The 20,991-nt window shown below is 45.8% G+C and overlaps 1 protein-coding gene across 4 annotated transcripts in view; it reads left to right on the top strand.

The window, feature by feature from the left end:
* The window catches only part of CPLANE1 (ciliogenesis and planar polarity effector complex subunit 1), a 2,766,109-nt gene that overhangs the window by 2,042,230 nt on the left and 702,888 nt on the right, over nt 1-20,991 (top strand). For all 4 annotated transcript variants that reach the window (XM_078674971.1, XM_078674972.1, XM_078674970.1 and 1 more), the window contains exon 40: nt 1,511-1,706. In XM_078674971.1, the coding sequence (XP_078531097.1) occupies nt 1,511-1,706 (196 nt within the window). The remainder of the gene's footprint in view (nt 1-1,510; nt 1,707-20,991) is intronic.

Below are 20,991 nucleotides of genomic sequence, written 5' to 3'. Positions count from 1 at the left end.
GCAAGCACTGTCTCACACAGGCTGCAAATGCAGGCCTGTAGTCAGATTTAAAGTGGACTTCCATGGGTGGCACAATACATGCTGCAGCCCATGGGAAACGCATGGTGTACCTATGGCCTGGGTACCTCAGTACCATATACTATGGACTTATAAGGGTACACCAGTAGCCAATTGTGGATGTGCTAAAGTACTTACCTAAGCCTATTTAAGGGAGAATGCACAATTGCTGGGGTTCTGATTAACAGGATCCCAGCATACTACAGTCAAAGCACACTGACACCATGTAAAATGTGGGGGTAACTATAAAAACAGATCCTGCTTTCCTACAAAAAACCCCTCAGTACCCAAGACTTTGTAAAGTTAGTTCCAAACAGAAGAGCTAAATTGTGGCCCAAAGCCAGAAACTATTTTCATGGCAACACATGACGACAACATATTTATTTAAAAAATATGGTGACTATTTCAGGATATGAAGCTTTTTTGAATGATGGGCTGAAATAGATCTTCCTGGTTACCCAATCAATAATTTCCATTACCACAATGCATCCATTTAGTCAGAGAATAAATCTGTGGCCAACACTAACAAGAGTACTTTTAACAGTTGTAATAACTGAACAGAAGGATGTCTTGAACGACTAGCTTGATTTCATATAGTATGAGGGTGTAAAAAAGGCCTCCTCATTACCTAAAGCATGGGAATAGCAAATGGGTGGTGGTCTTAACTCCACTATGTCCTATGATAGGGAAATCATGATACCATTTCATAATTTGTAACTGAAGTGTAGAGGAAGGTAACCATATCTTGTTCAAATGGCAACCCATCTCTGATTTCAAGGAGATAGGAATTTTGACAAATGTCCAAGGTTTCAGGACGTCTGAAGGATAAATAATCTTGCTTTTCTTGGTCAAAAAAGAAGGCAAACAGCCAAAAACAGATCAAGGTAGTGCTGGGGAAATTGGCCAACACATTCTTAGTCCCTAGAATATATGCAATATGGAAACCAAAGTGAGAAAAACAATAAGCATATTATACTTGTCTGCTATTTCTTCGATGGATGCATCAGCTTAAGAACATGCAGGTTTTGATGATCTGTTCTTATTTTAGACTTGAATTTTGCTCCTAGTGGTGACATCATTCAGTACATGCCCCTTTATCTAACCAATAATTTCCTTTCCAAAGCTTATTAGTTCAGTTTACAATGGGTTAGAAACCAAGAAAAAAAGAAAACTCAATATTTTAGATTAACATTTTTTTATTTACAAGAGTAACTCCTGTAACTTTATCAGAAGTATAATTTTCTACTTCGGATGGCGAAAAGTATTAGGTGTCCAGTCCCCGTGCCTATCAAAAATGAATGTGTCCTGTAACGAAATTGGTGCTCATGTAAAAGGCTCTGATACCCGTTTTCTTGGGTCTAGTTCGCGATATGTAAAAATTAAAAAAGGTCTGACTAAACAACGACCGGCTTCTACTAGCATTAAGGAACGTTGTTTTTATCTTGTTACACAGCCTGAACATCAGTATATCAATGTGATTGACATTGAGGCCTCGGATTTCCTGAAAGACTTGCCAACTAGAGAATCTGAAGAAGAGGAGGTGGCCACAGATCCAGAGGATGGTGCCCCAGTTCCATCCTCAGCACAGCTTCATCACATGGCAGCTTCGGTTACAAACGCTATTCCACCAGATGAGTTTGAGAGCACGGGTAAAAAATAAGCATTTTCTGTACCATGTTCGAAAACTATGTAATATTGCAGGACCGGTTTTGTTTAATGTAGCAGTCTTATTGGTTTAAGAAAAAATGTGTAAATATTTTTCCTGAGTATTATTTTGTTGTAGCAGTTCGTTTAAAAAAAAAAAAAAAAAGAGTTGCCATGATTTTCTGCGCCTGTTTGTCAAATTGACACTTTTGGACTTCAGCCTTTTAAAGAGAGGTTCAGTAAAAAACGTAAAAAAATGCAAACAGCTGTGAGCAACTTTATATACTTTAATCGCTTACTTTTCATCATCCCTGTAAGTATACTTTAATTTATCTTGATGGAAAATGCACGAAATGAGCAAAAACTCTTGCAAATTTAAATAATGTAAGGCGTGCAGTAAAGCTGTTTGGAAATGGACTCCTGTGACCACTGTACGCTTTTTTTGGGCGTTTCTCATGACACTTGTAGGCCCACTGCAGTGTGTCCTCTACCGCTAGGCTCCACAATGAAGAAAATCATGATGGACATGTTTTAAGGCATTATTTCTTCTGGAACCCTGGAAGGGCGTACATGTTTTATAATGTTAAAGAATAGTGTTATTGGCACAAACAAGGTAAGAGAAGAAATTCATTGAAATGACAGAAACTAGTAGAGCCAATGTATCAGTCAGAGTGGCTCTCTGGTGTTGGGCCATAGAGCCAACAGGCATTTGGATCTTCAGATAGCAATATTCGGGTAGATGCTCATCCAACAAAAAGTATATTTTCAGTTTACGGAATCATACCTTTCACAGTTGTAGATTTAAACAGAGCATACAGCCTTGTAGTTGTATATGAGAAGTCCAAAGCTATTACTGAGTTTATAACACCTGCTCTAGCCATGCGGTTCATATCCATGCCATGTGGCTAAGTTGTTCAATCTTCTTGGTTCCAAAGAGGCAATTTCCACTTGTTCCTGACCCGGGAAGGAATAGCTGCTGGTGAAAAACAATTTTTTATTACATCAGGAGCACATGGAAGAATACAGCTGTAATTAAAGGGCTATCATAGATATGTTACAGGAGAATGGTTTAATGAAGAGAATGTTCATAGAATGGTTTAAAAGGATTCAGTAAGAAATAGTTGAGTATGGTTAAAGATGCTGTGCATTTGTAAATTGGAGTGGAGGTGGCGGGGGTAGTCTTATTGTATTAAGCCAGAAATCCAAGCAGCACTGTGTCTGATTCTCTTGACACTAGAAAGTTGGCCACTGTAACACTTGATGCCAATTAGCATAGTAATAAAACACAACACTAGAGGCTGCTCATGCAGGAATGATGTAAATATGGAATGCAAGGGGTTCTGAGAATCATGATCTATTGGAACTAAAGGGCTATTTATGTTTTTTGTGAACAAATTGTAGTGTAGAATAACATTTCCAGTAACTCTCAAGTGTTGTACAGATGGAAGTGATCATGTAAGTGCCTGGGGTGTACAATAAAATGCAAGTGTGTGAAAGATAGTACATTTCCTCTGAACCCTTTCAATCTTTTGTTTGGGTTTTGGTAGAAAGTAGCAATTTTTATAATGAGGCATTTCCATATCACAAAAGGCCAGAGATGTGCTTTTAGTTTTTGTCTTTTAAGCGTGAAAATCGATTAAAATGCGGTTTGTGGAAAATGTGATTACATATGTTACAAATAGTGGAGGATATTCTTAGACTGATCGGTTGTCTTACAGCAGAATTCAATCACAAGTTATGTTTTTTGCAGAATGCAGCGAAGAGTAGCACTGTTATCACCCAACAAAATGGCCAGAAGGAAGGTTTCCATTGAAATGAAGGTTTCCAATGATAACTGCATTAATTTGGCACTTCATCATTGGAGATGGTTGGTCTTTCTGTGTCAACACCATAGTTCACAACATGGTAATCTGGTTGAAATTCTTGAGGGGAGCAACTCCAGTATCTAATGAGATGTGTTCAGAATGGTTTGTTGCGTAAGAGGTAAGAGTAGGAAAATAGGCACAAGTAAGTGTGATATATAAAGGAATCAGGAGAAAGCACCGAGCATTAAGGGACTGCTGACAAGGTCATCTAAGGAGAGCTTGCGCTGTAAATTTCTGGGGTTGAATACGTAAACCTGATTCTAGATTTTACAGTTTGAGTGGTTTCTGCACAGGTCATGAGGACATGAGCAAGAGTAGAAGATCTTAGAACATGGTATGTAGTGGAGCAGCTATGTGGTATGAAAGGCTATCCTACATGTTGGGGTCTAATCTGATGGAGTAGTGAGTACGGTTTAGAGGCCAACCTCTGGGACTTATATTTGGAGTAAAGTCCGTAATCTATTTCCAGAACGTCTAGTACTAGACAGGCATAACATAACTAGGGAAACTAGACATGAAAGTTTGCATAAATGTTACAGGACCGTTTCTGCAGCTCGGTAGGAGACAAAATGCATAAGAATGACATCTGACAGTGTTCAGTTGATGTCTCATTAAATAAGAAAATAAATACTTTGAGGAGCACAACTTGTAGTACTGTAACTTAACCTGAGCTCTGGAGCCTGGACAGTAGCAAACAGGAAGATTTCATAGAAGTCAAAGTGCTAAAATAGAACCTAAAACAGAAATGCAGGTGACAGCACAGCTAAGAACACGAAAAACTCCAACTACACAGAAAGAACCTTAATTAACATTAATCGCAGAACCTAAACACTCAGTTAAAGCAGGCTGCCGGCTAGGGTTCTCCCCAGATTGTTGTCTCCCACCTCTAGACTTCGATGGATGTCCACTTGCTGGGTTTCACTGTTAACATGCCAAGTCACACCTGACTTCCTCACAGATACTCCCTTTCATCTGAGCCTTTCTGGACAAAATGCAGTTTTGGGTCTATCTTCCCAAACTGCGAGTCCTGGATATTCAGGCTATTGTGCTGATGTTTCAGCCTCTATACTGGATTTCAGTGAGACTGAATCAAAGGCTGCTGGGATTCATGGCCTCCTGCATCGTGCTGATAAGACATGCCCTCTGGCATATGTGGGCTCTGTGGTGGGACCTGAAGTTCCAGTGTGCGCAGCATCGGGAATCTCTTCGACATGGTCTAGATCTTGGAGGGAACTGCAAAAGACCTGCAGTGGTGGATTATAAACCACAATTGGGTCAGCAGCAGATCCCGCTCCCTTCCCCAATGAGATCTGATGGTAGTGAGAGATGTGTCACTCCTGGGATGGGGCGGATGTCTGGGACAGGCAGAGATCAGAGGACTCAAGTCTCTGATGGATCTGGATGCCACATCAACCTGTTGGAGATTGGAATGATCCGATTGGCATAGAAAGCCTTTCTCACCTCCCTCAAGGGAAGCCTAGTGAAGCTAGTCACAGACAACACCAATGCCATACGGTACTGCAACAAACGGGTGGGGCCGTGGACCCTTTGTCAAGAGGCCCAGTGTCTCTGGACATGGCTGGAATGATAGGGCACTTCCCTGATGGTTCAGCATCTGGCGGGCTCTCTTGACGCCATAGCAGACAAACTCAGCTGAAGATGCCTAGCGAATCACCAATGGCGTCTCAAACCTAGTAAGCAAGGGTCAATTCCCAAACAAAGACAAACACAACAAAGGAAACACGGATCAACTCCCAAACAAAGACAAACAAAGCAACTGTGAGTGCAGGAGTATAATTGAGAAACTTGCGTCCCTCCCAGACATCTTAAAAGACATTCTCGGAGTAGTAAAGACAGCGAGCAAGCGGAAGGGAAAGCAAGACTCCCCAGAGAAAAAACCCAACAAAGAAAGATCAAACTTCCCAAACCTTCAAACAAAACAAAAGTACATCAAGGGGGACGGTAAATCAGACCCAGTCGACTACAAAGAGGCCCAAAAGGCGGAAACAGTAAACCACGAAGTTCAAATAAAAGAACAGGTCAATTCTGACTCTCAGCCACAAGACAAATTAACAAAAAGACAAAGGAAACGAGCAAGGAAGGCAAGGCCCAAATTAAAAAGTAAACAATCAACGGCCACAGAACACTTTTTCTCAATATTCACGAAGAACATGAGTCAAGATCCAGAAAGGATAAACCATTCTCCGAACGTCTCCACTAACAGACTGGAATTATTAGACTCGGAACGGGTAAGTTACTCGTTTGAGAAGTCGATAACGGTGGAACCCACTCAAGAACTAGAATCATCAACACTCGAGGGACCGAATCAGGGTCCACAACAAGCTACAGGCACCACTAATCTAAAGAGGCTAAATAAACAACAAACAACGGCCCAGAGAACACCGGTGGAAGGTCCCCGACAAAAACAACTAGAAAAAGACTCTTCATCTCTAAGTGACACACGTGCAAACACAGAGGACGGTCAGACCTTAAAGCACTTGGGTAAAGAGAGAGCACGAAAGTCTGCCAACAGGTTCTCAGATAAAAACACAAGCAAGCAAAAATGGGAAAAAAAATCCGTGCAGTTAGTGACAGACCAGACCCCAATTAAGATCATTAAAAACGGAAACGACCAGAGATGTATTGCAAAAAGTAAAACCCGAGAACATGTGGAAACTAAGCAAAGTATTCAAGGAGGACAGGTAAAGACTAGGGAAACGAGGGAAGAGGGCTATATGGGACAGGAAATAGTCAAAAACACAAACAACTCAGTAAGCAGAAATGAAGTTCTCCAACTGGTCCCTCAAGGAAATCAAAAAAAACTCCTGGACGACATCGAACCAGTACTGTCATTTATCCCAGAATATGTAACAAAGGACAGGCAGGACATTCTAAATAGAAGGAATCTGATAAAACTAACTAAGGCAATACCAGAATTAAGTGGAGTAGTCTCCCGAGACATTGTAGCAGTGGAGTTTCTTCAAAACAAAGACAACCCAGATATAGAAGATTCCGTGATTACCTGGGCATCTAAGGAGTTAGCGGCCAAGATCTTCGCTAACAGATTATCATTCGAGAGCTGGGGAATAACCCTGAAGCAACATATGCGCCAAAGATATCCATATCCCTTCTTGAAAAGTCCATCTTACTCAAAGGGGGAAGAACCATCAAGTCACAAGCAAACATCGTGCCTCCGTGGAGCCCGAGCAACATCTCAGGAAAAAAATCTTGGAACAATGGACAACCAAACAAATAAGACAAACAAAGGAGGGCCCCTTCGGGTTGATCAGGACTGGTCATGGATCCCAATGGCATTAAGCCATAAGAGTTCCTAGAACTGGCGCAAATTTACCATCAATTAAAAACAACAAGGACCATTACACAGAAAAAAGTTATCTGGCAAAGATCAACATGTGTTCATGGAACATACATGGATTCAGCGGTACGGACCAGGACCACGAAACTCAATCCTTCTTTCACAATCAAGATATAATTCTCTTACAAGAGACCTGGAACTTGACTTACCCCGCAATTCCGGGATTCACCGAACACCACATACTAGCAGAGAGATTGTCCAACTATGGGCACCCACGTGGAGGGCTATCAATGTATGTGTCACAAAAATGTAACTGGCAAACAGAGGAACAAGACGTGGGGCTGAGTTGGGTCCAAGTAATAAAAATCACTATAAAGCTCCAGCAGCAATTGCTTTTTATAAATGTTTATATTCATCCTGACCGAGTAGCTAAAAATGAAAAAATGGCCACGCTTACTAAACTAATCAAAGCCTTACAATAATCAAATACCCAATGCCCATTGATAATATCAGGGGACTTTAATTGCAACTTAATGAGTGATGGTAAGAGTAGTCATAATCAGGACAAAGGTCCAGCAGAAGGGCATAAATTAGTCTCAATGAGCAAATTAGAAACAATGGGATTAATAATTTTAAAAAACAGGAAAAAGGGCGACTCAACGTTGGTTCCAACTTACACGAGCGGTAAGGTTATGTCAACTATTGACTTTACAATAATAAGCGATAGCCTAAAACATGCCATTGAGGACTACACCATAGTCCAGCGCATAGAAAGTGACCATTTTCCCCAAACTATACGGATGAACATTGCAGTAACTCGGGCTGAAAAAATAACCTCCATATCGCAACTACCTGAGAAATTTAACCTCCGAAAAATAAGATGGAGGGGAGGAGAAACGAAAGACATCCAGGCCACAGGAAGTATTTACATGACAAAACTCGGCCACCAAAAAGACGGAGAACATGTAAAAAACTGGGAAAACCTGGTAGAGGACCTGATCCAAAAGCACTCCGCCCCTCCAGCAACACATAGAGGCACAAAAGTGCAGAGAGAACCCTGGTATTCCTGTGACTTAAGACACGAAAAGAGAAAAATAGCCCGGTAGTTACGGATGCAATTGAGAAAGAAAAAACAGGGAATCAATCCAAACTGTAACATCATTAGGAGTTTGAAAACAAATTATCGGAAAAAGTTGTGGACCGCAAAGGCCATGTACAAAGAATCTATTTGGGTAAAACTCCTATTCGCAAGCAAAAAGCAAAACTCTCGGGACTTTTGGAGCATCATTAATAACCTAAACAAAGGTGAAGCACTGCACCACACGGAATTGGTGGCGGCGGTTGGGTAGAGCATGTGAGGAACCTTTGTTTAAGAAAGGAACCACAGTCAAATGATAAGACCCAAGGATTAACAAATGATACGGAATTAAGCAACCTAGCAGCTACCCAGGTTAGTGAAACAAAGCCCAAAGACCCGGACAGCAAAAAAGGGGTTAACGAACAACCCACTCTAATTTAGTTGCAACCGCTAATACAAAAGCTCAAACCAGAGGCCCCCCAGGACCAAACGGTCTCCCGACTGCAGTATTTAAATTCAACAAGGACTTTTGGGCCAAACATCTAACAGCCCCCGGCTCTTAGAAAGATGACGACCCCCATGGCCTTTAGGAGAGCTCTTAAGACCTGGCTTTTTACCAAATAATCTTTCATTGGCCGTACCTATAGAGTTTTACAGAGCGCCAGGACACCCACGGGTAACAGAGCGCTGTACAAATGTCAAAAATAAATAAATACATTTAACCAAGTTTTCACACAAGTCAAATGCCAGCATCTTGGAAAGGAAACATCATCCACCCGATCTACAAAAAAGGAGACCGAAGAAACCCGGGGAACTACAGGTTGATCTCTTTAATAGACGTGGAAGCAAAACTTTATGCCTCATGTCTCTTAGAGCAGATGCAAGAATGGGCGTAAAACAACAACTTAATTCCCAGTTTTCAAATTGGATTCAGACAGGGGATGGGGACAACAACAAATCTGACAATCCTGGCACTATTAACGGAGATTGCTGATATTAAGAACCAATGATTATACAGGTGCTTTGTTGACATAAAAGCAGCCTTCGACCGAGTGAGCAGGTCCAGACTATGGGGAAAGATAAAAGAGTGTGGGTTGCCACACAGTCTGTTAAACGCAATAATAGGTGTGTACAGCGACACATGGGCAAGGGTAAAACAAGGACAAGGGTCCAGTTTAACATCTAAAATCGAAACCCAGGATGGCCTAAAACAAGGTTGGTTTAGCCCCCTGTCTATTCAACTTATATCTGGCTGACATAGGCAGAAACGTAGAAAAAATCAAGAGTTACGCCCCTAAACTGGGCAATGTCTCAATTCCAATTCTGCAGTACGCGGACGACATTGTCCTCTTAAGTAAAACGCCAATAGGCTTACAACACTTAATAAACATGCTACTATCCTATTTAGACCATGAAAATCTGCAACTGAACAAGGAAAAAACAAAAGTGCTCCGCTTAGTGGAGAAGTGTGGCTCACTGGCTAGAGGAGGCAGACCTGGAAGCAGAGGTCAGCCCGGGACCAGGGTTCAATTCCCGGCTCGGCGGGGTCTTGAGTCCTAAAATGTCCATGGACTCGACAATTCTCGCTCCGGTGCCTACTCGATTCACGGGTTCACACTCTGCGACTCTGGGCAATAGCTTGCTTAATCTCCACAACGGCCCCTCGCGGCGGGATGCCTGGCTTTCACCTTGCGGATACCCTGCCGGGGTTATCTCACAGGGGAATACCAGGACGGGTTCCCTAAGCAAGCGCTCAGAAACCGCTTGGTGATTTGCGCTATATAAATTCCTGTACATTTACATTTAGTGGAGCAAAAGAAAATCAAATTTAAATGGACAATTAACGAGTCAGTGCTAGAAGAACAGAAATCTTACAAGTACCTAGCCGTAACTCTCGGACAAGGTCACACAAACAAGGAGCACACCTTGGCAATAAAAGCGAAGTCACAAACACTAATTTATGCGTATAGGCAATTGCAACTAAAAATGGCCGGCCCAAATTATACTCATCTACTAAAAGTAATGGCCGCTCAAATCTTACCAAATCTGTCATATGGCCTAGTTACGTGGCTTGGAAAGGAGGCGAAAATACTAAATGAATTACAAAATAAAATATACAAAGCAGTGTTTAAACTGCCACAAACAGCCTCTCCAGCACAAGTCTGTCTTGAATTTGGCCTACAAAACCAAACATTTCGGTCAATGACAAGCTGTTAAACTATGTCACAAACTCCGCTCAGCCCTAACTAAGTCAATGAACAACATCTGTTGGAAAGAAATAAAATATCAGGACAGCCAGCCTCCTACAAACTTGTGTGGAAGCTATTTGAGTACCTGTCTGTCCGAACTGGAACTATTAGAAGAATGGAAAAAAGAAACAGACCAAGTATACTTTAGCAAAGTAGCTTACGGTGCAGCAAAATGAAAATCACAGCTAGAGGACAAAAAAATACTAACTAAACGACGCCATGCATGGACAGTAATCTCCTCTTACAATCAACAAAAACCACAGGAATACTTAGTCGCCCATTTTAGTCAACATTTAAAAAAGACTTATATTGACTACCGAATGGGTCAGCACTATTTTAAGGACTTAAGACCATCTTGGAAATATCAAAAAGAAAGTCCCCACTGTAGATTGTGTGGATACCATAACGAAACTCTAACACACTTGTTATGTGTATGTCCGGCACTCGTGGTTTTAAGAAGACAGTACTTACGAGACATCTTTATCACTCTGAACATAAATTCATGTCGGCAAGCAGCAATAAGCTGGCTGGGAGGTACTGCTTACCTCCTGGCCTGTTGCAGACTTAAATTCATGATTGAGGTAAAAAAACAGCTACAGGAATCTTAACGGAAAAATTGTAGTCAATGTGAGCACAAGGACCTGACTGTGGCTGGAAGAACCTTGAGGCACATATAATTCCATTAAACCTTTGACCAAGAACTTGAACCCAAAAAAGTACTGTCCCAGGGGGAAATTAAGAACGGCTTTTAAAACTGTGTAGGGAAGTTTAACAATGAAATAATGTTTTTACAGTGTGTATTTGTTTTACTTTTTATTCGAATGAAGATTGTAATGATTTTTATTAATCATGCAATAAAAAAATTGAACACATTGAACACCAATGGCGTCTCCATCTGGAGGTGGTGCAAGGTCTTTTTAAGCAGTGGGGAGAGCCTTAGTTATATCTGTTTGCTACCACGAGAACACGCAATGTCTGCATTTTTGTGCATTCGAGTTTCCAATGTGGCTCTCAAATTGGAAGAGCCTTTTCATCTTGAGTGGAGCTCAGGCCTACTATATGGCTTTCTGCCCACACGACTGTTGCCCAGAGTTCTCAAGAAGAGCAGGAATGACCTGGCACAAGTCATCCTTGTGCCTCCGGACTGGGCACAGAGAGTTTGGTTTCCAGATATGTTGAGCATGGCCATCGATCGTCCAATCAAGCTGCCCCTTCGGGAAGATCGTCTGTCACAGCAGCAGGCGCGGTTCTTCAACCTGAACCTGGCCACTCTTCACATTTTTGCATGGCAATTGAGCAGTGACATTTGACAGCTTTCAACCTTTCTGACAAATCTGTAGCGTTATCTTGGCAGTCAGTCATCCCTTCACCAAGAAAGTATAAGCCTTTTGAAGAGGAAAATCGGTGGCATGGTATGCAGAAAGACAAATCGATCCCCCTTCCGCACCCCTTTCCCAGGTTCTACTTTTCATCCTTTCTCTTTCCCAGCAGCACTCTGTTCTGGGCACTCTAAAGCGCTATCTCTCTGCTATTTCTCCTTTTTTGCGGGTACCTGACCAGCCATCCCTCAAATCCCCGATTGTAAATACGTTCTTGAAAGGTTTGCAATATTTGTTTCCACCTTCCCCTTTCATTATGCTCCAGTGGGACATCTGTCTTGTTTTCACTTCTCATATGTTTGTTACTTTTGAGCCTTTGAACAGTTGGCCACTCAGGTTCCTTACCATCAAAATGGACTTTCTCGTGGTAATAACATCTGCCTGGAGGGTCGTGAGCTTCAGGCCTTATCATCAAATACTCCAAATCTGGGCATCTATTCTGAAAAACTGTTTCTGCATATTATGGCTTCTTTTCTTCTGAAAGCGGCCACCCTATTTCATGTGGGCCAATCCAACCACCTGCCTACCTTTTACGCTCTGCTGTATCCCTCCAAGTACCAGAGCAACTTCACCGGCTAACCCAGAAAGAGCATTGTTGTTCTACCTTGAAGGCATGAGAGAGTTCTGGGTGGATAACTAACTGTTTATGGGGTATGTCGGAACGAAGAAAGGACGGGCCATGCAGAAGCGGACCATCTCCAGATGGATCGTGCTCTTTATCAAGATCTGCAATGCTTTGGCTAAGAAGCAACACCCTGAGGGTTTGCATGCTCATTCCACTAGAGCAAAAGCTGTGACCACTGCTTTTGTACATGGAGTTCCGGTCCTGTTCATCTGCCAGGCAGAGACGTGGGCCTCCTTGCACACGTTCACAAAGCACCACTGCCTCGACAGTCGGGTCTGCCCTGCAGGACTTCCACATATGAAACTGGTTCACAGACCCACCTCTGGGGATGGTATTGCCTGGGTATCTATTCTAAGCTAAGAAATCCGTCGCTAGAACTCTCTATCAGATGAACAAGTTACTTACCTTCAGTAACTCCATATTTAGTAGACACTATTTAGCCACAGATTCCTTGCCGATCTACCTGTCCTCCCCGCTCTGTGAATGGATTTCTAGGAACATGGCTGTTACCCTTTCAAAGCCCTAGCTTTTCATACCAGTGGTCAGTATTCTTCATGGCTCTGCGCTCCTGGTGTGGAAAGTCTCAAAAAGAAACTGATGTCAGCATTCTGGGGCGGCGCATATATAAGCACAGCGCATGTCCCATCTGATGCAGACGACGTCACACATAGCAGATCTGAAAGAAACACGTAGTGATAGGTTCCTTACTTCAGAATTACCCCCAGGCGTCAGACTGGATCCGGAAAGTTTTTGTCAGCAGTACCCCTGCTTGTCAGAAGGTGGCGTCATGCGGCTCCGTGTCCGTCGTTGGGATCGTGGTCGCCGAGATGACGTTGCGGCAGCTACGTAGATGCCGCCCCATGACGCTGACGTTAGTTCTTTCTTTTTCCGCGCCAGCAAGCGCAGATCCGGAGCGAGCGGTACCCCCAGTCACTTGTTGACTGAGTTTTTTTAGGCCTTTTTGTCTCTGTTTTTCGTGTCGATCGACTCCTGGTGCTGTAGGGATGCCAGGTTTCAAGTCCTGCGGGGACTGGCATTGTATGATGTCGGTGACGGTCCCGCACCAAATGTATCTCTACCGACTGGGGCGCGACCACGACCCCAAGTCGTGCCCCGACTGCCGGGCCAGTGCTGAAAGTTGCTTGGAGTCCGGCAGTCTGCTCTGTGTCGTTCAAGGTCCCGGTCCCATGGGAGGTCGATGGACCGGTCGCAGAGCCACCACCATTGTTCGTCAGGATCAAAGTCTTCGCACTTGGGGTCAGGTAATGCGAAGCATCACAAGAAGTCGAAGAAGGGCCATCGCTCTCTGACTTCCCCTTGCCCGTTGCGCAACATGGCTGAGGGTGCGGGTGGTGCCACCCCCGCGTCTCCGGCGGAGACTACGCCGTCGGCCTACCCACCCGCGTCGGCGACTCCAGCCCAGCTGCAGAATTTTCTGTCAGCCATGGCCTGCCTCTTTGGGCCTTCGGACCATGCCGGCGCCCCTCCGGGCCCCGCAGGTCTGACTGGGGGCCCTCGCTCTGCATTGTTGGCGGCTCCGGCATCGCTGTTGGCTCCGGTCCCAGCGACGCAGGGCCCCCAAGGATCCAGGCCTGGATCCCGGTCGATGCCAGTTGACCTCGTGACAACTCCACCAACGTTGACCTCACCGGCACCACTTCTGACGTCGCCGGTGCCCCCCCGACGGCGTTGTCCCCGGTTTCAGCCCTGATGTGGACACGGTGCCGGAACAGGTTCGCTCGACGCAGATTCCGACGCTGATGGGGCCTTTCTACCCCTATGTCCAGCCACCTTATTTTCAGCCTTTTCATCAGCCTTCGGAGGAAGGGGGGACAGGGAGGGGTCTGAGGACCCTCTCACAGCAGTGTGAGTTTGACCCGGGCTGGGCAGAGGAATTGGGGGATGCCAGTGTCTTGATACCTCTCCTGACCTGGGCATGCTCTCTCCTCCTGTCGTGGCTATGGTGGAGGGTGCGAGTTACGCTTTGGTGTTGCGTAGGGCGGCCGAGGATCTCCACCTCCAACTCCCTACAGTGGCCATCAGGACTAACCTCCTGACAGAAGTGCCTCTGCCGAGCCATTGCTGCCTTTTAATGACGCAATTTCTGACGTTATTTTGGTCCAGGCCCAACACAGGGGCTCCTGTGAATAGGAATGTGGCTCAATGCCATCACCCGGATCCGGGCGACCCCATTTTCCTTTCCCAACACTCCACCCCTGAGAGCTTGGTTGTCCAAGCCTCTGCGTCCCCAAGCACATTCCCTTCCACACCCCCGGACGGGGAATCCAAGAAACTCGAACAGTTCGGTAAGAAAAAAAATTCTTCCGCCACTTCAGGGCTGCGGTCTGTGAACACCGCATGTCTCTTGGGCTGTTATTCCCACTCTGTGTGGGATACGGTGGCGCAAGTACTGCCTCAGTGTCCGGAGGAGGCCCGGACAGTGCTCTCTCAAGCTATTGCTGAAGGGAGAGACGCTGCAAAGTTCACGATTCGTTGTGGCCTTAACACCGCCGACTCGCGGGCAGGGCGATTTTCACAACAGTGGCGCTCCGTCGCCACGCCTTGATGAGGACTACTGGTTTCTCTGGGGATGTCCAGAAGACCCTGATGGGCATGCCCTTTGATGGCTTTCTCCTTTTTGGGAACAAAGCAGACAATGCGTTGGAGCGATTTAAGGACTCGCTGGCTACGACCAAGTCATTGGGCCTTTCTGCACACACCCTCCTCCGCCTTCTGCTTTTCGCTCCTTTCGTGGCCATGGAAGGGTCGCCACCACACATTTGCTTCAGAGCCACAGGCCTGCGCAGCAACAGTCTTAGCACGAACGTGGAACCCACCGAGGTGGGTCAGGAGGCCAGCGGGCCGGTCAGTCCACCTCCACCCCAGCCACCACTGCCTCCAAACCTTCCTAGTCCTGTCTTTCAGGCCCAACAAACGCCAGTGGGTGGCTGGATCTGCCATCACCTCCCCCACTGGCGCACCATCACTTCCATCAGGTGGGTTTTTACAAATAGTCCGAAGGGGCTACTCCCCTTCCCTTCGAGACTACCTCTCCAGTCATGCCACCCCAGTACCCACTGTATGTCGGGGGATCACTTGGTGCTTCTTCAGCAGGAAGTCTTGGCCCACTTGGCCATGGGGGCCCTCAAGCATGTTCCCGTGCCAGAAGTAGGACGTGGTTGTTATTCCCACTACTTTCTGGTGCCCGAGAAGGACAAGGACCTGCGTCCTATCTTGGACCTCAGGGACGTCAATCGCTTCCTCCGGAAGGAGAAGTTCAAGATGTTAACTCTGGCTCAGGTCTTGTCTGCCCTCGACCCTGGAGACTGGATGGTAGCGTTGGACCTGCAGGACGCATATTTCCACATTCCCGTCCTGCTTGCCCACAGGCGTTACCTGCGGTTCACGGTAGGCCACGAGCACTTTCAGTTTACCGTGCTCCCCTTTGGCCTTACCAGCGCCCCTTGGGTGTTCACCAAGGTGATGGCGGTGGTCGCAGCTCATCTGTGCAGATCACGGGTTCCAGTTTTCCCCTATCTCGGTGACTGGCTGTTGAAAGCGGGCTCAACCCGGACAGTCGTTTCCCACCTCCAGACTATGGCCGACCTCCTGCATTTGCTGGGGTTCTCCATTAATGTACCGCAGTCGCACCTGATTCCCTCTCAGAAGCTCCTCTTCATCAGAGCAGTTCTGGATATGATGCACTTTCGGGCCTATCCTGCTGAACGGTGAGTCCAGGATATTCATGCTATGATTCCAATCTTCCAGCCTCCATCCTGGGTTTCGGTCAGGATGACCCTGAGGCTGCTGGGCCTCATGGCCTCCTGCATTCTGCTGGTCACTCATGCCAGATGGCATATGCAGGCTCTGCAGTGGGACCTGAAGTTCCAACGGGCGCAACATCGGAGGCACCTATCCGATTACGTCCAGATCTTGGAGGGCACAGCACACCATCTGCAGTGGTGGTTAACGAACCGGCATTGGGTCAATGGCAGATCCCTCTCCCTTCCCCAAACGGAGCACACAGTGTTGATGGATGCGTCCCTCCTGGGATGGGGGGGCCACATGCGAGAGGCGGAGATCAGAGGCCTCTGGTCTCCGGTGGAGGCCAGGCTCCATATTAACCTTCTGGAGCTTCGTGCGATCCGACTTGCACTAAAGGCATTCCTTCCCTCTGTCAAGGGGAGAGTAGTTCAGGTGTTCACAGACACACCACCACCATTTGGTACTGCAACGAACAGGGCGGGGTGAAGTTGTGCACCTCTGGACATGGCTGAAACATCAGGGCATTCCCATGGTGGTTCAACACCTGGCAGGTTCACTGAACGCCAGAGCGGACGAACTCAGCCGCAGGTACATGATGGATCACGAATGGAGTCTTCACTTGCACGTGCTCAAGGTCTCTTTCAACAGTGGGGAGAGTCTTGGTTAGATCTATTCGCCACTGAAGAGAATTCGCAATGTCAGCAGTTCTTCGCGTTGGAATTTCCAAGGCGGCACTCGCTAGGCGACGCTTTCCGTCGCGAGTGGAGTTGCGGTCTCTTGTACGCCTTTCCGCCTCTACCACTTCTACCCAGAGTGCTGAAGAAGATCATGCACGACTGGGCCTAAGTCATTCTTATGGCTCCGGTCTGGGCTTGTAGAGTTTTGTATTCCGAGCTACTCAGTATGACCATCGATCCGCGGATCCGACTGCCTCTTCGGGATGATCTTCTGTCGCAGCAGCAGGGGACGGTCCTCCACCAGAACCTGTCCAGTCTCACCTCTTTGCAAGGAGATTGAGAGGCGGCAGTTGATTCCTTTCGACTTGCCTCCTGAAGTCTGTGATGTCATTCTGGAAGCCAGGCGTCCCTCCACTAAGTTGGTATACTCCTGCAGGTTGAACACATTTGTGGCATGGTGCACAGCAAAGGCTGTGGATCCTCTTTCTGCCCCTCTTTAACAAGTCCTACTGTTCCTCCTTTCTTTGGCCTAGCGGGGCACTATCAAGGGCTACCTTTCTGCTATTTCGGCCTTTCTCAGGCCCCCTGACCAGCCCTCTCTTTTCAAGTCCCCTGTTGTAAATAGATTCCTCAAAGGCATCACTCATCTTTTCCCTGCTATTCCCTTCATAATGCCACAGTGGGACTTGAACCTGGTTGGCACATATTTAATGTGCGCTCCCTTTTAGCCTCTTCACAACTGTCCTCTTCGTCTCTTAACCTTGAAGACTGCTTTCCTGGTTGTCATCACCTCTGCCAGGAGAGTAAGTGAGCTCCATGCTCTTTCTGGTAAACCTCCTTTTCTGTCTGTCCATCCGGACAAGGTTGTGCTCAGAACACGTCCATTCTTTCTGCCAAAGGTTGTCACTGCCTTTCACATCGGGCAGATCATCACTTTACCCACCTCCTTTCCGCCTCCTCATCCTTCCAGAGAGGAACAGAGACTCCACCGTCTGGACCCAAAACATGCGCTCTCTTTTTACCTAAATGGCATACAACAGTTCCAGGTGGATGACCAGCTCTTTGTTGGCTAAGTCGGCGCCAAGAAAGGTCTGGCCGTACACAAGCGGACTATCTCCAGATGGGTCATCTTGTGTATTAAAGCCTGTTATTTTCTGGCAAAGAAGGAGCCTCCGGTGCGGCTTCGCGCCCATTCCACCAGGGCGTCGGCTGCCACTACGGCATTGGCATGTGGTGTCCCCCTGCAAGACATCTGTCAGGCAGCCACGTGGGCCTCGCTGCACACTTTTACTAAGCTTTATTTGCTTAACAGTCAAGTCCGGAGAGACGGCTGCTTTGGCCGTTCTGTTCTCAGTGACTTTCTGGTGTGCTCTTGGTTTGCAGACCCACCACCTTGGTTGGTATTACTGGGGTATCTATTCAAAGGTAAGGAATCTATCACGAATGTGTCTCTTTCAGATGCACAAGTTACTTTCTTGTGTAACGATATATCGATTTTTTTACCGCCCCACCTATCATCCCGGTTCTGCTAACTGATTTTTAGGGTTAAGATCATCCCTTTCAGGGCCCTAGTTTTAATGCACCAGTGGTCGGTATCTTGCATGGCTCTGCGTTCCTGGCGCGGAAAGTTGTGTACAGAACTGACGTCTGCGCGCGTGGCCCATCTAAGTAGCTCCAGCGGCGTCACCTTGGCGACAAAGATGCCAGCGACGTACGCGGAGCCGTACAACGACACCTACTGATGCGCAGGGATACTGCTGACGAAAAAACTTTCCGGTTCCAGTCTGACGTCTGGGGATATTCTAAGGTAAGAAATCTATAACTAAATAATGTCTCTTACAGATATATTGTTACACAAGTAAGTGACTTGTGCTTTGGGAGTTGCAATTAGTGGGATCCTTTAGGGTATAGTATATATCCCCATCTACAAATTGTTTAGTATTAGATGTTGAGTTTCATATCAAGCAATTAGCACACTGAAAATGTCCCAAAATTCTATTAAGCCCCCACATGGAGACTAAATCAGGAAAGTTGGAGTAAGGCAAACCTGCATGCGCAAGATGGTCGCCTGTATTGCGACCCCTCTTGAAAAAAAAAAAAGGGGGGGCTCTGTCGAAATGCCTGTAGATAGAATAAGAGGCCAATGTTTCTTGATGATTTTGATAATCCCATTGCTTTGTGTTCCAAACGTGGTCACACAAGGGATTCTATTCATCTGTTTTTTAGGTGAAGGAACCAACAGAAATTCACGGTGGTTATACCAGGCCCTTCTAAGGGATCGTTTCACTGGCCGTCAGGGATAGCTGCGGTGTTTAAGCTTTTTAGCTAAAATACAGGCCTCATGAAAATAATCAGCCAAAAACGTACAATTTCTATGTATACGGAAAAATCCCCTAACGGCAATCCATCCTTCAAACCTCTAGGATGGTTACTTGTATATTGTAACAGAGTGTTACGAGCTGTCGGTTTGATATAACGCTTCATGGCAAGTTTACCATTATTGGGCACAATTGTGAGGTCCAAAAAATCCATGTGACCATTACTTAAATGAGATGTAAAGTTCAGATCAGGGGAGCGAGAATTAAGCCACTCAAGAACAGAGTTAGACTGACTTAATCTCCTCTCCAGATAAAAAAAATATTGTCGATATATCGCCTCCAATGGCACACCTTATCATGGTATGGATTGACAGTGCTGTCATATATAAGAATTTTCAAAACTGTCCTCATTCAGTATAGAAGCCCCATAGAAGTACCCTTAGTTTGTAGGAAGAACTCGCCATCAAATTTAAAATAGTTGCGAGTGAGCAAGATGGTTAAGGGCACAACAATAAATTCAGTAGGCACAGTGATGGATGAGTGCTAGTCTCAAGGGCTTCCTTAATTACCTAAATGCCCTCCACCTGAGTAATATTGGTGTATAAGGACTCAATGTCCAAACACACCAATAAATCTTCAAGGGGGTCAAAATCCATATCTTACAATTGGCCAGTGATGTCACTGCTGTCCCGGACATAGCTTCTGGTATTAATAGCCAAGTATTTGATAAAAACATCAATATATTTACATGAGGGCTCAAGTACCGAACCACAATGTGAGACGATGGGTCGTCCCGGTGAGTTAACAAGACTTTTATGAATCTTCAGTAAAGTATATAGGACAGGTCTCCTAGGGGAATTAACATTCAGAAAATCACTTCCTGCCACTGCCTCTCCTGCTCTTTAGTTCTGAAGAACAACATGAACGACTGGGCCCAAGTCATCGTAGTGGCACCAGACTGAAACAGGAGAGTGTGGTATCTAAAAACTTATCGGCATGAGCATCTGTCCTCCGATCAGGCTTCTGCTTTGGTAGGATCTTCTGTCACAGTTGCATGGCTGGGCACAATTTGTATCTGCATGCTTGGAGATTGAGTGGCTGAAGCTGACATCCTTCAACCTATTGAGGTCCTTCAGTTATTGTTGTCAACTTGCCAGCGAGACGTCCTTCCACAAAGTCAGTGTACGCCAGTTGTTGTGACAAAGTTTGTGACTGTTGCAGCACCCAACAAACTGGCCCATTACAAAGTTTTCTTTTTTGTACTGTCCTTGTCCCAGGAAGGACTTGCTCTGAGCCCTGTTATCGGCTACTTATTGGCTATTTTGCAGTTACCGGATCAGCCCTCTTAATTGAAATCACCTGTTGTTTTGAGATCTATGAAAGGGTTGCTGCATTCATTCCCACCAAACCCCATTGTGACGCCACAGTAGGACTTTCACTTAGTCCTCACTTTCTTTTTATATGCCCCCCTTTTGAGTTGCTGCACAGTTTCCCACTGAGACTTTTTGATATGCACCCCTTTTCAGCTGCTGCACAGTTTCCCACTGAGGCTTCTAACATTGAAGACAGTCTTTCTCATTGCCATAAGATCGACTAGACGTGTGAGCGAGCTGCAAGCTGTTTTCTGTCAAACGCCAATACAACGTTTTTTCCTCATAAGTTGGTGTTGAAGACCTGAGTTTCCTTGCTCCCGAAAGTAGGCACTCTATTTTATGTCTTTGCATCTATCACCCTTCCGGCATTCGTTGCTCCTCCTCATATTTCTAAGGAGGAAGAGAGACCCCATCATTTCTATCCTAAGAAAGCCCTAAGCTTTGCACCAAAGAAAATAGGGTAAACATTCGTCTCATTGGATTTTCCGGAGCAAAGAAGGGGAAGGCAGTGCAAAAATGGATCATATCTCAACGGATTGTCCTCTGCATTAAGAAATGGTATGCAGGGGCTAAAAAGCAGCCCCAGAAGGCTTGCAGATTTATTCCACCAAGGCCAAAGCTGCAACCACTGCTTTGACACACGTA

The sequence above is a fragment of the Lissotriton helveticus genome, chromosome 2_1 (genome assembly GCF_964261635.1).
Source record: "Lissotriton helveticus chromosome 2_1, aLisHel1.1, whole genome shotgun sequence".
NCBI lineage: Eukaryota > Metazoa > Chordata > Amphibia > Caudata > Salamandridae > Lissotriton > Lissotriton helveticus.
Note: the sequence above shows the minus strand (reverse complement) of the source record. Positions and strands in the feature narration are given on the sequence as shown.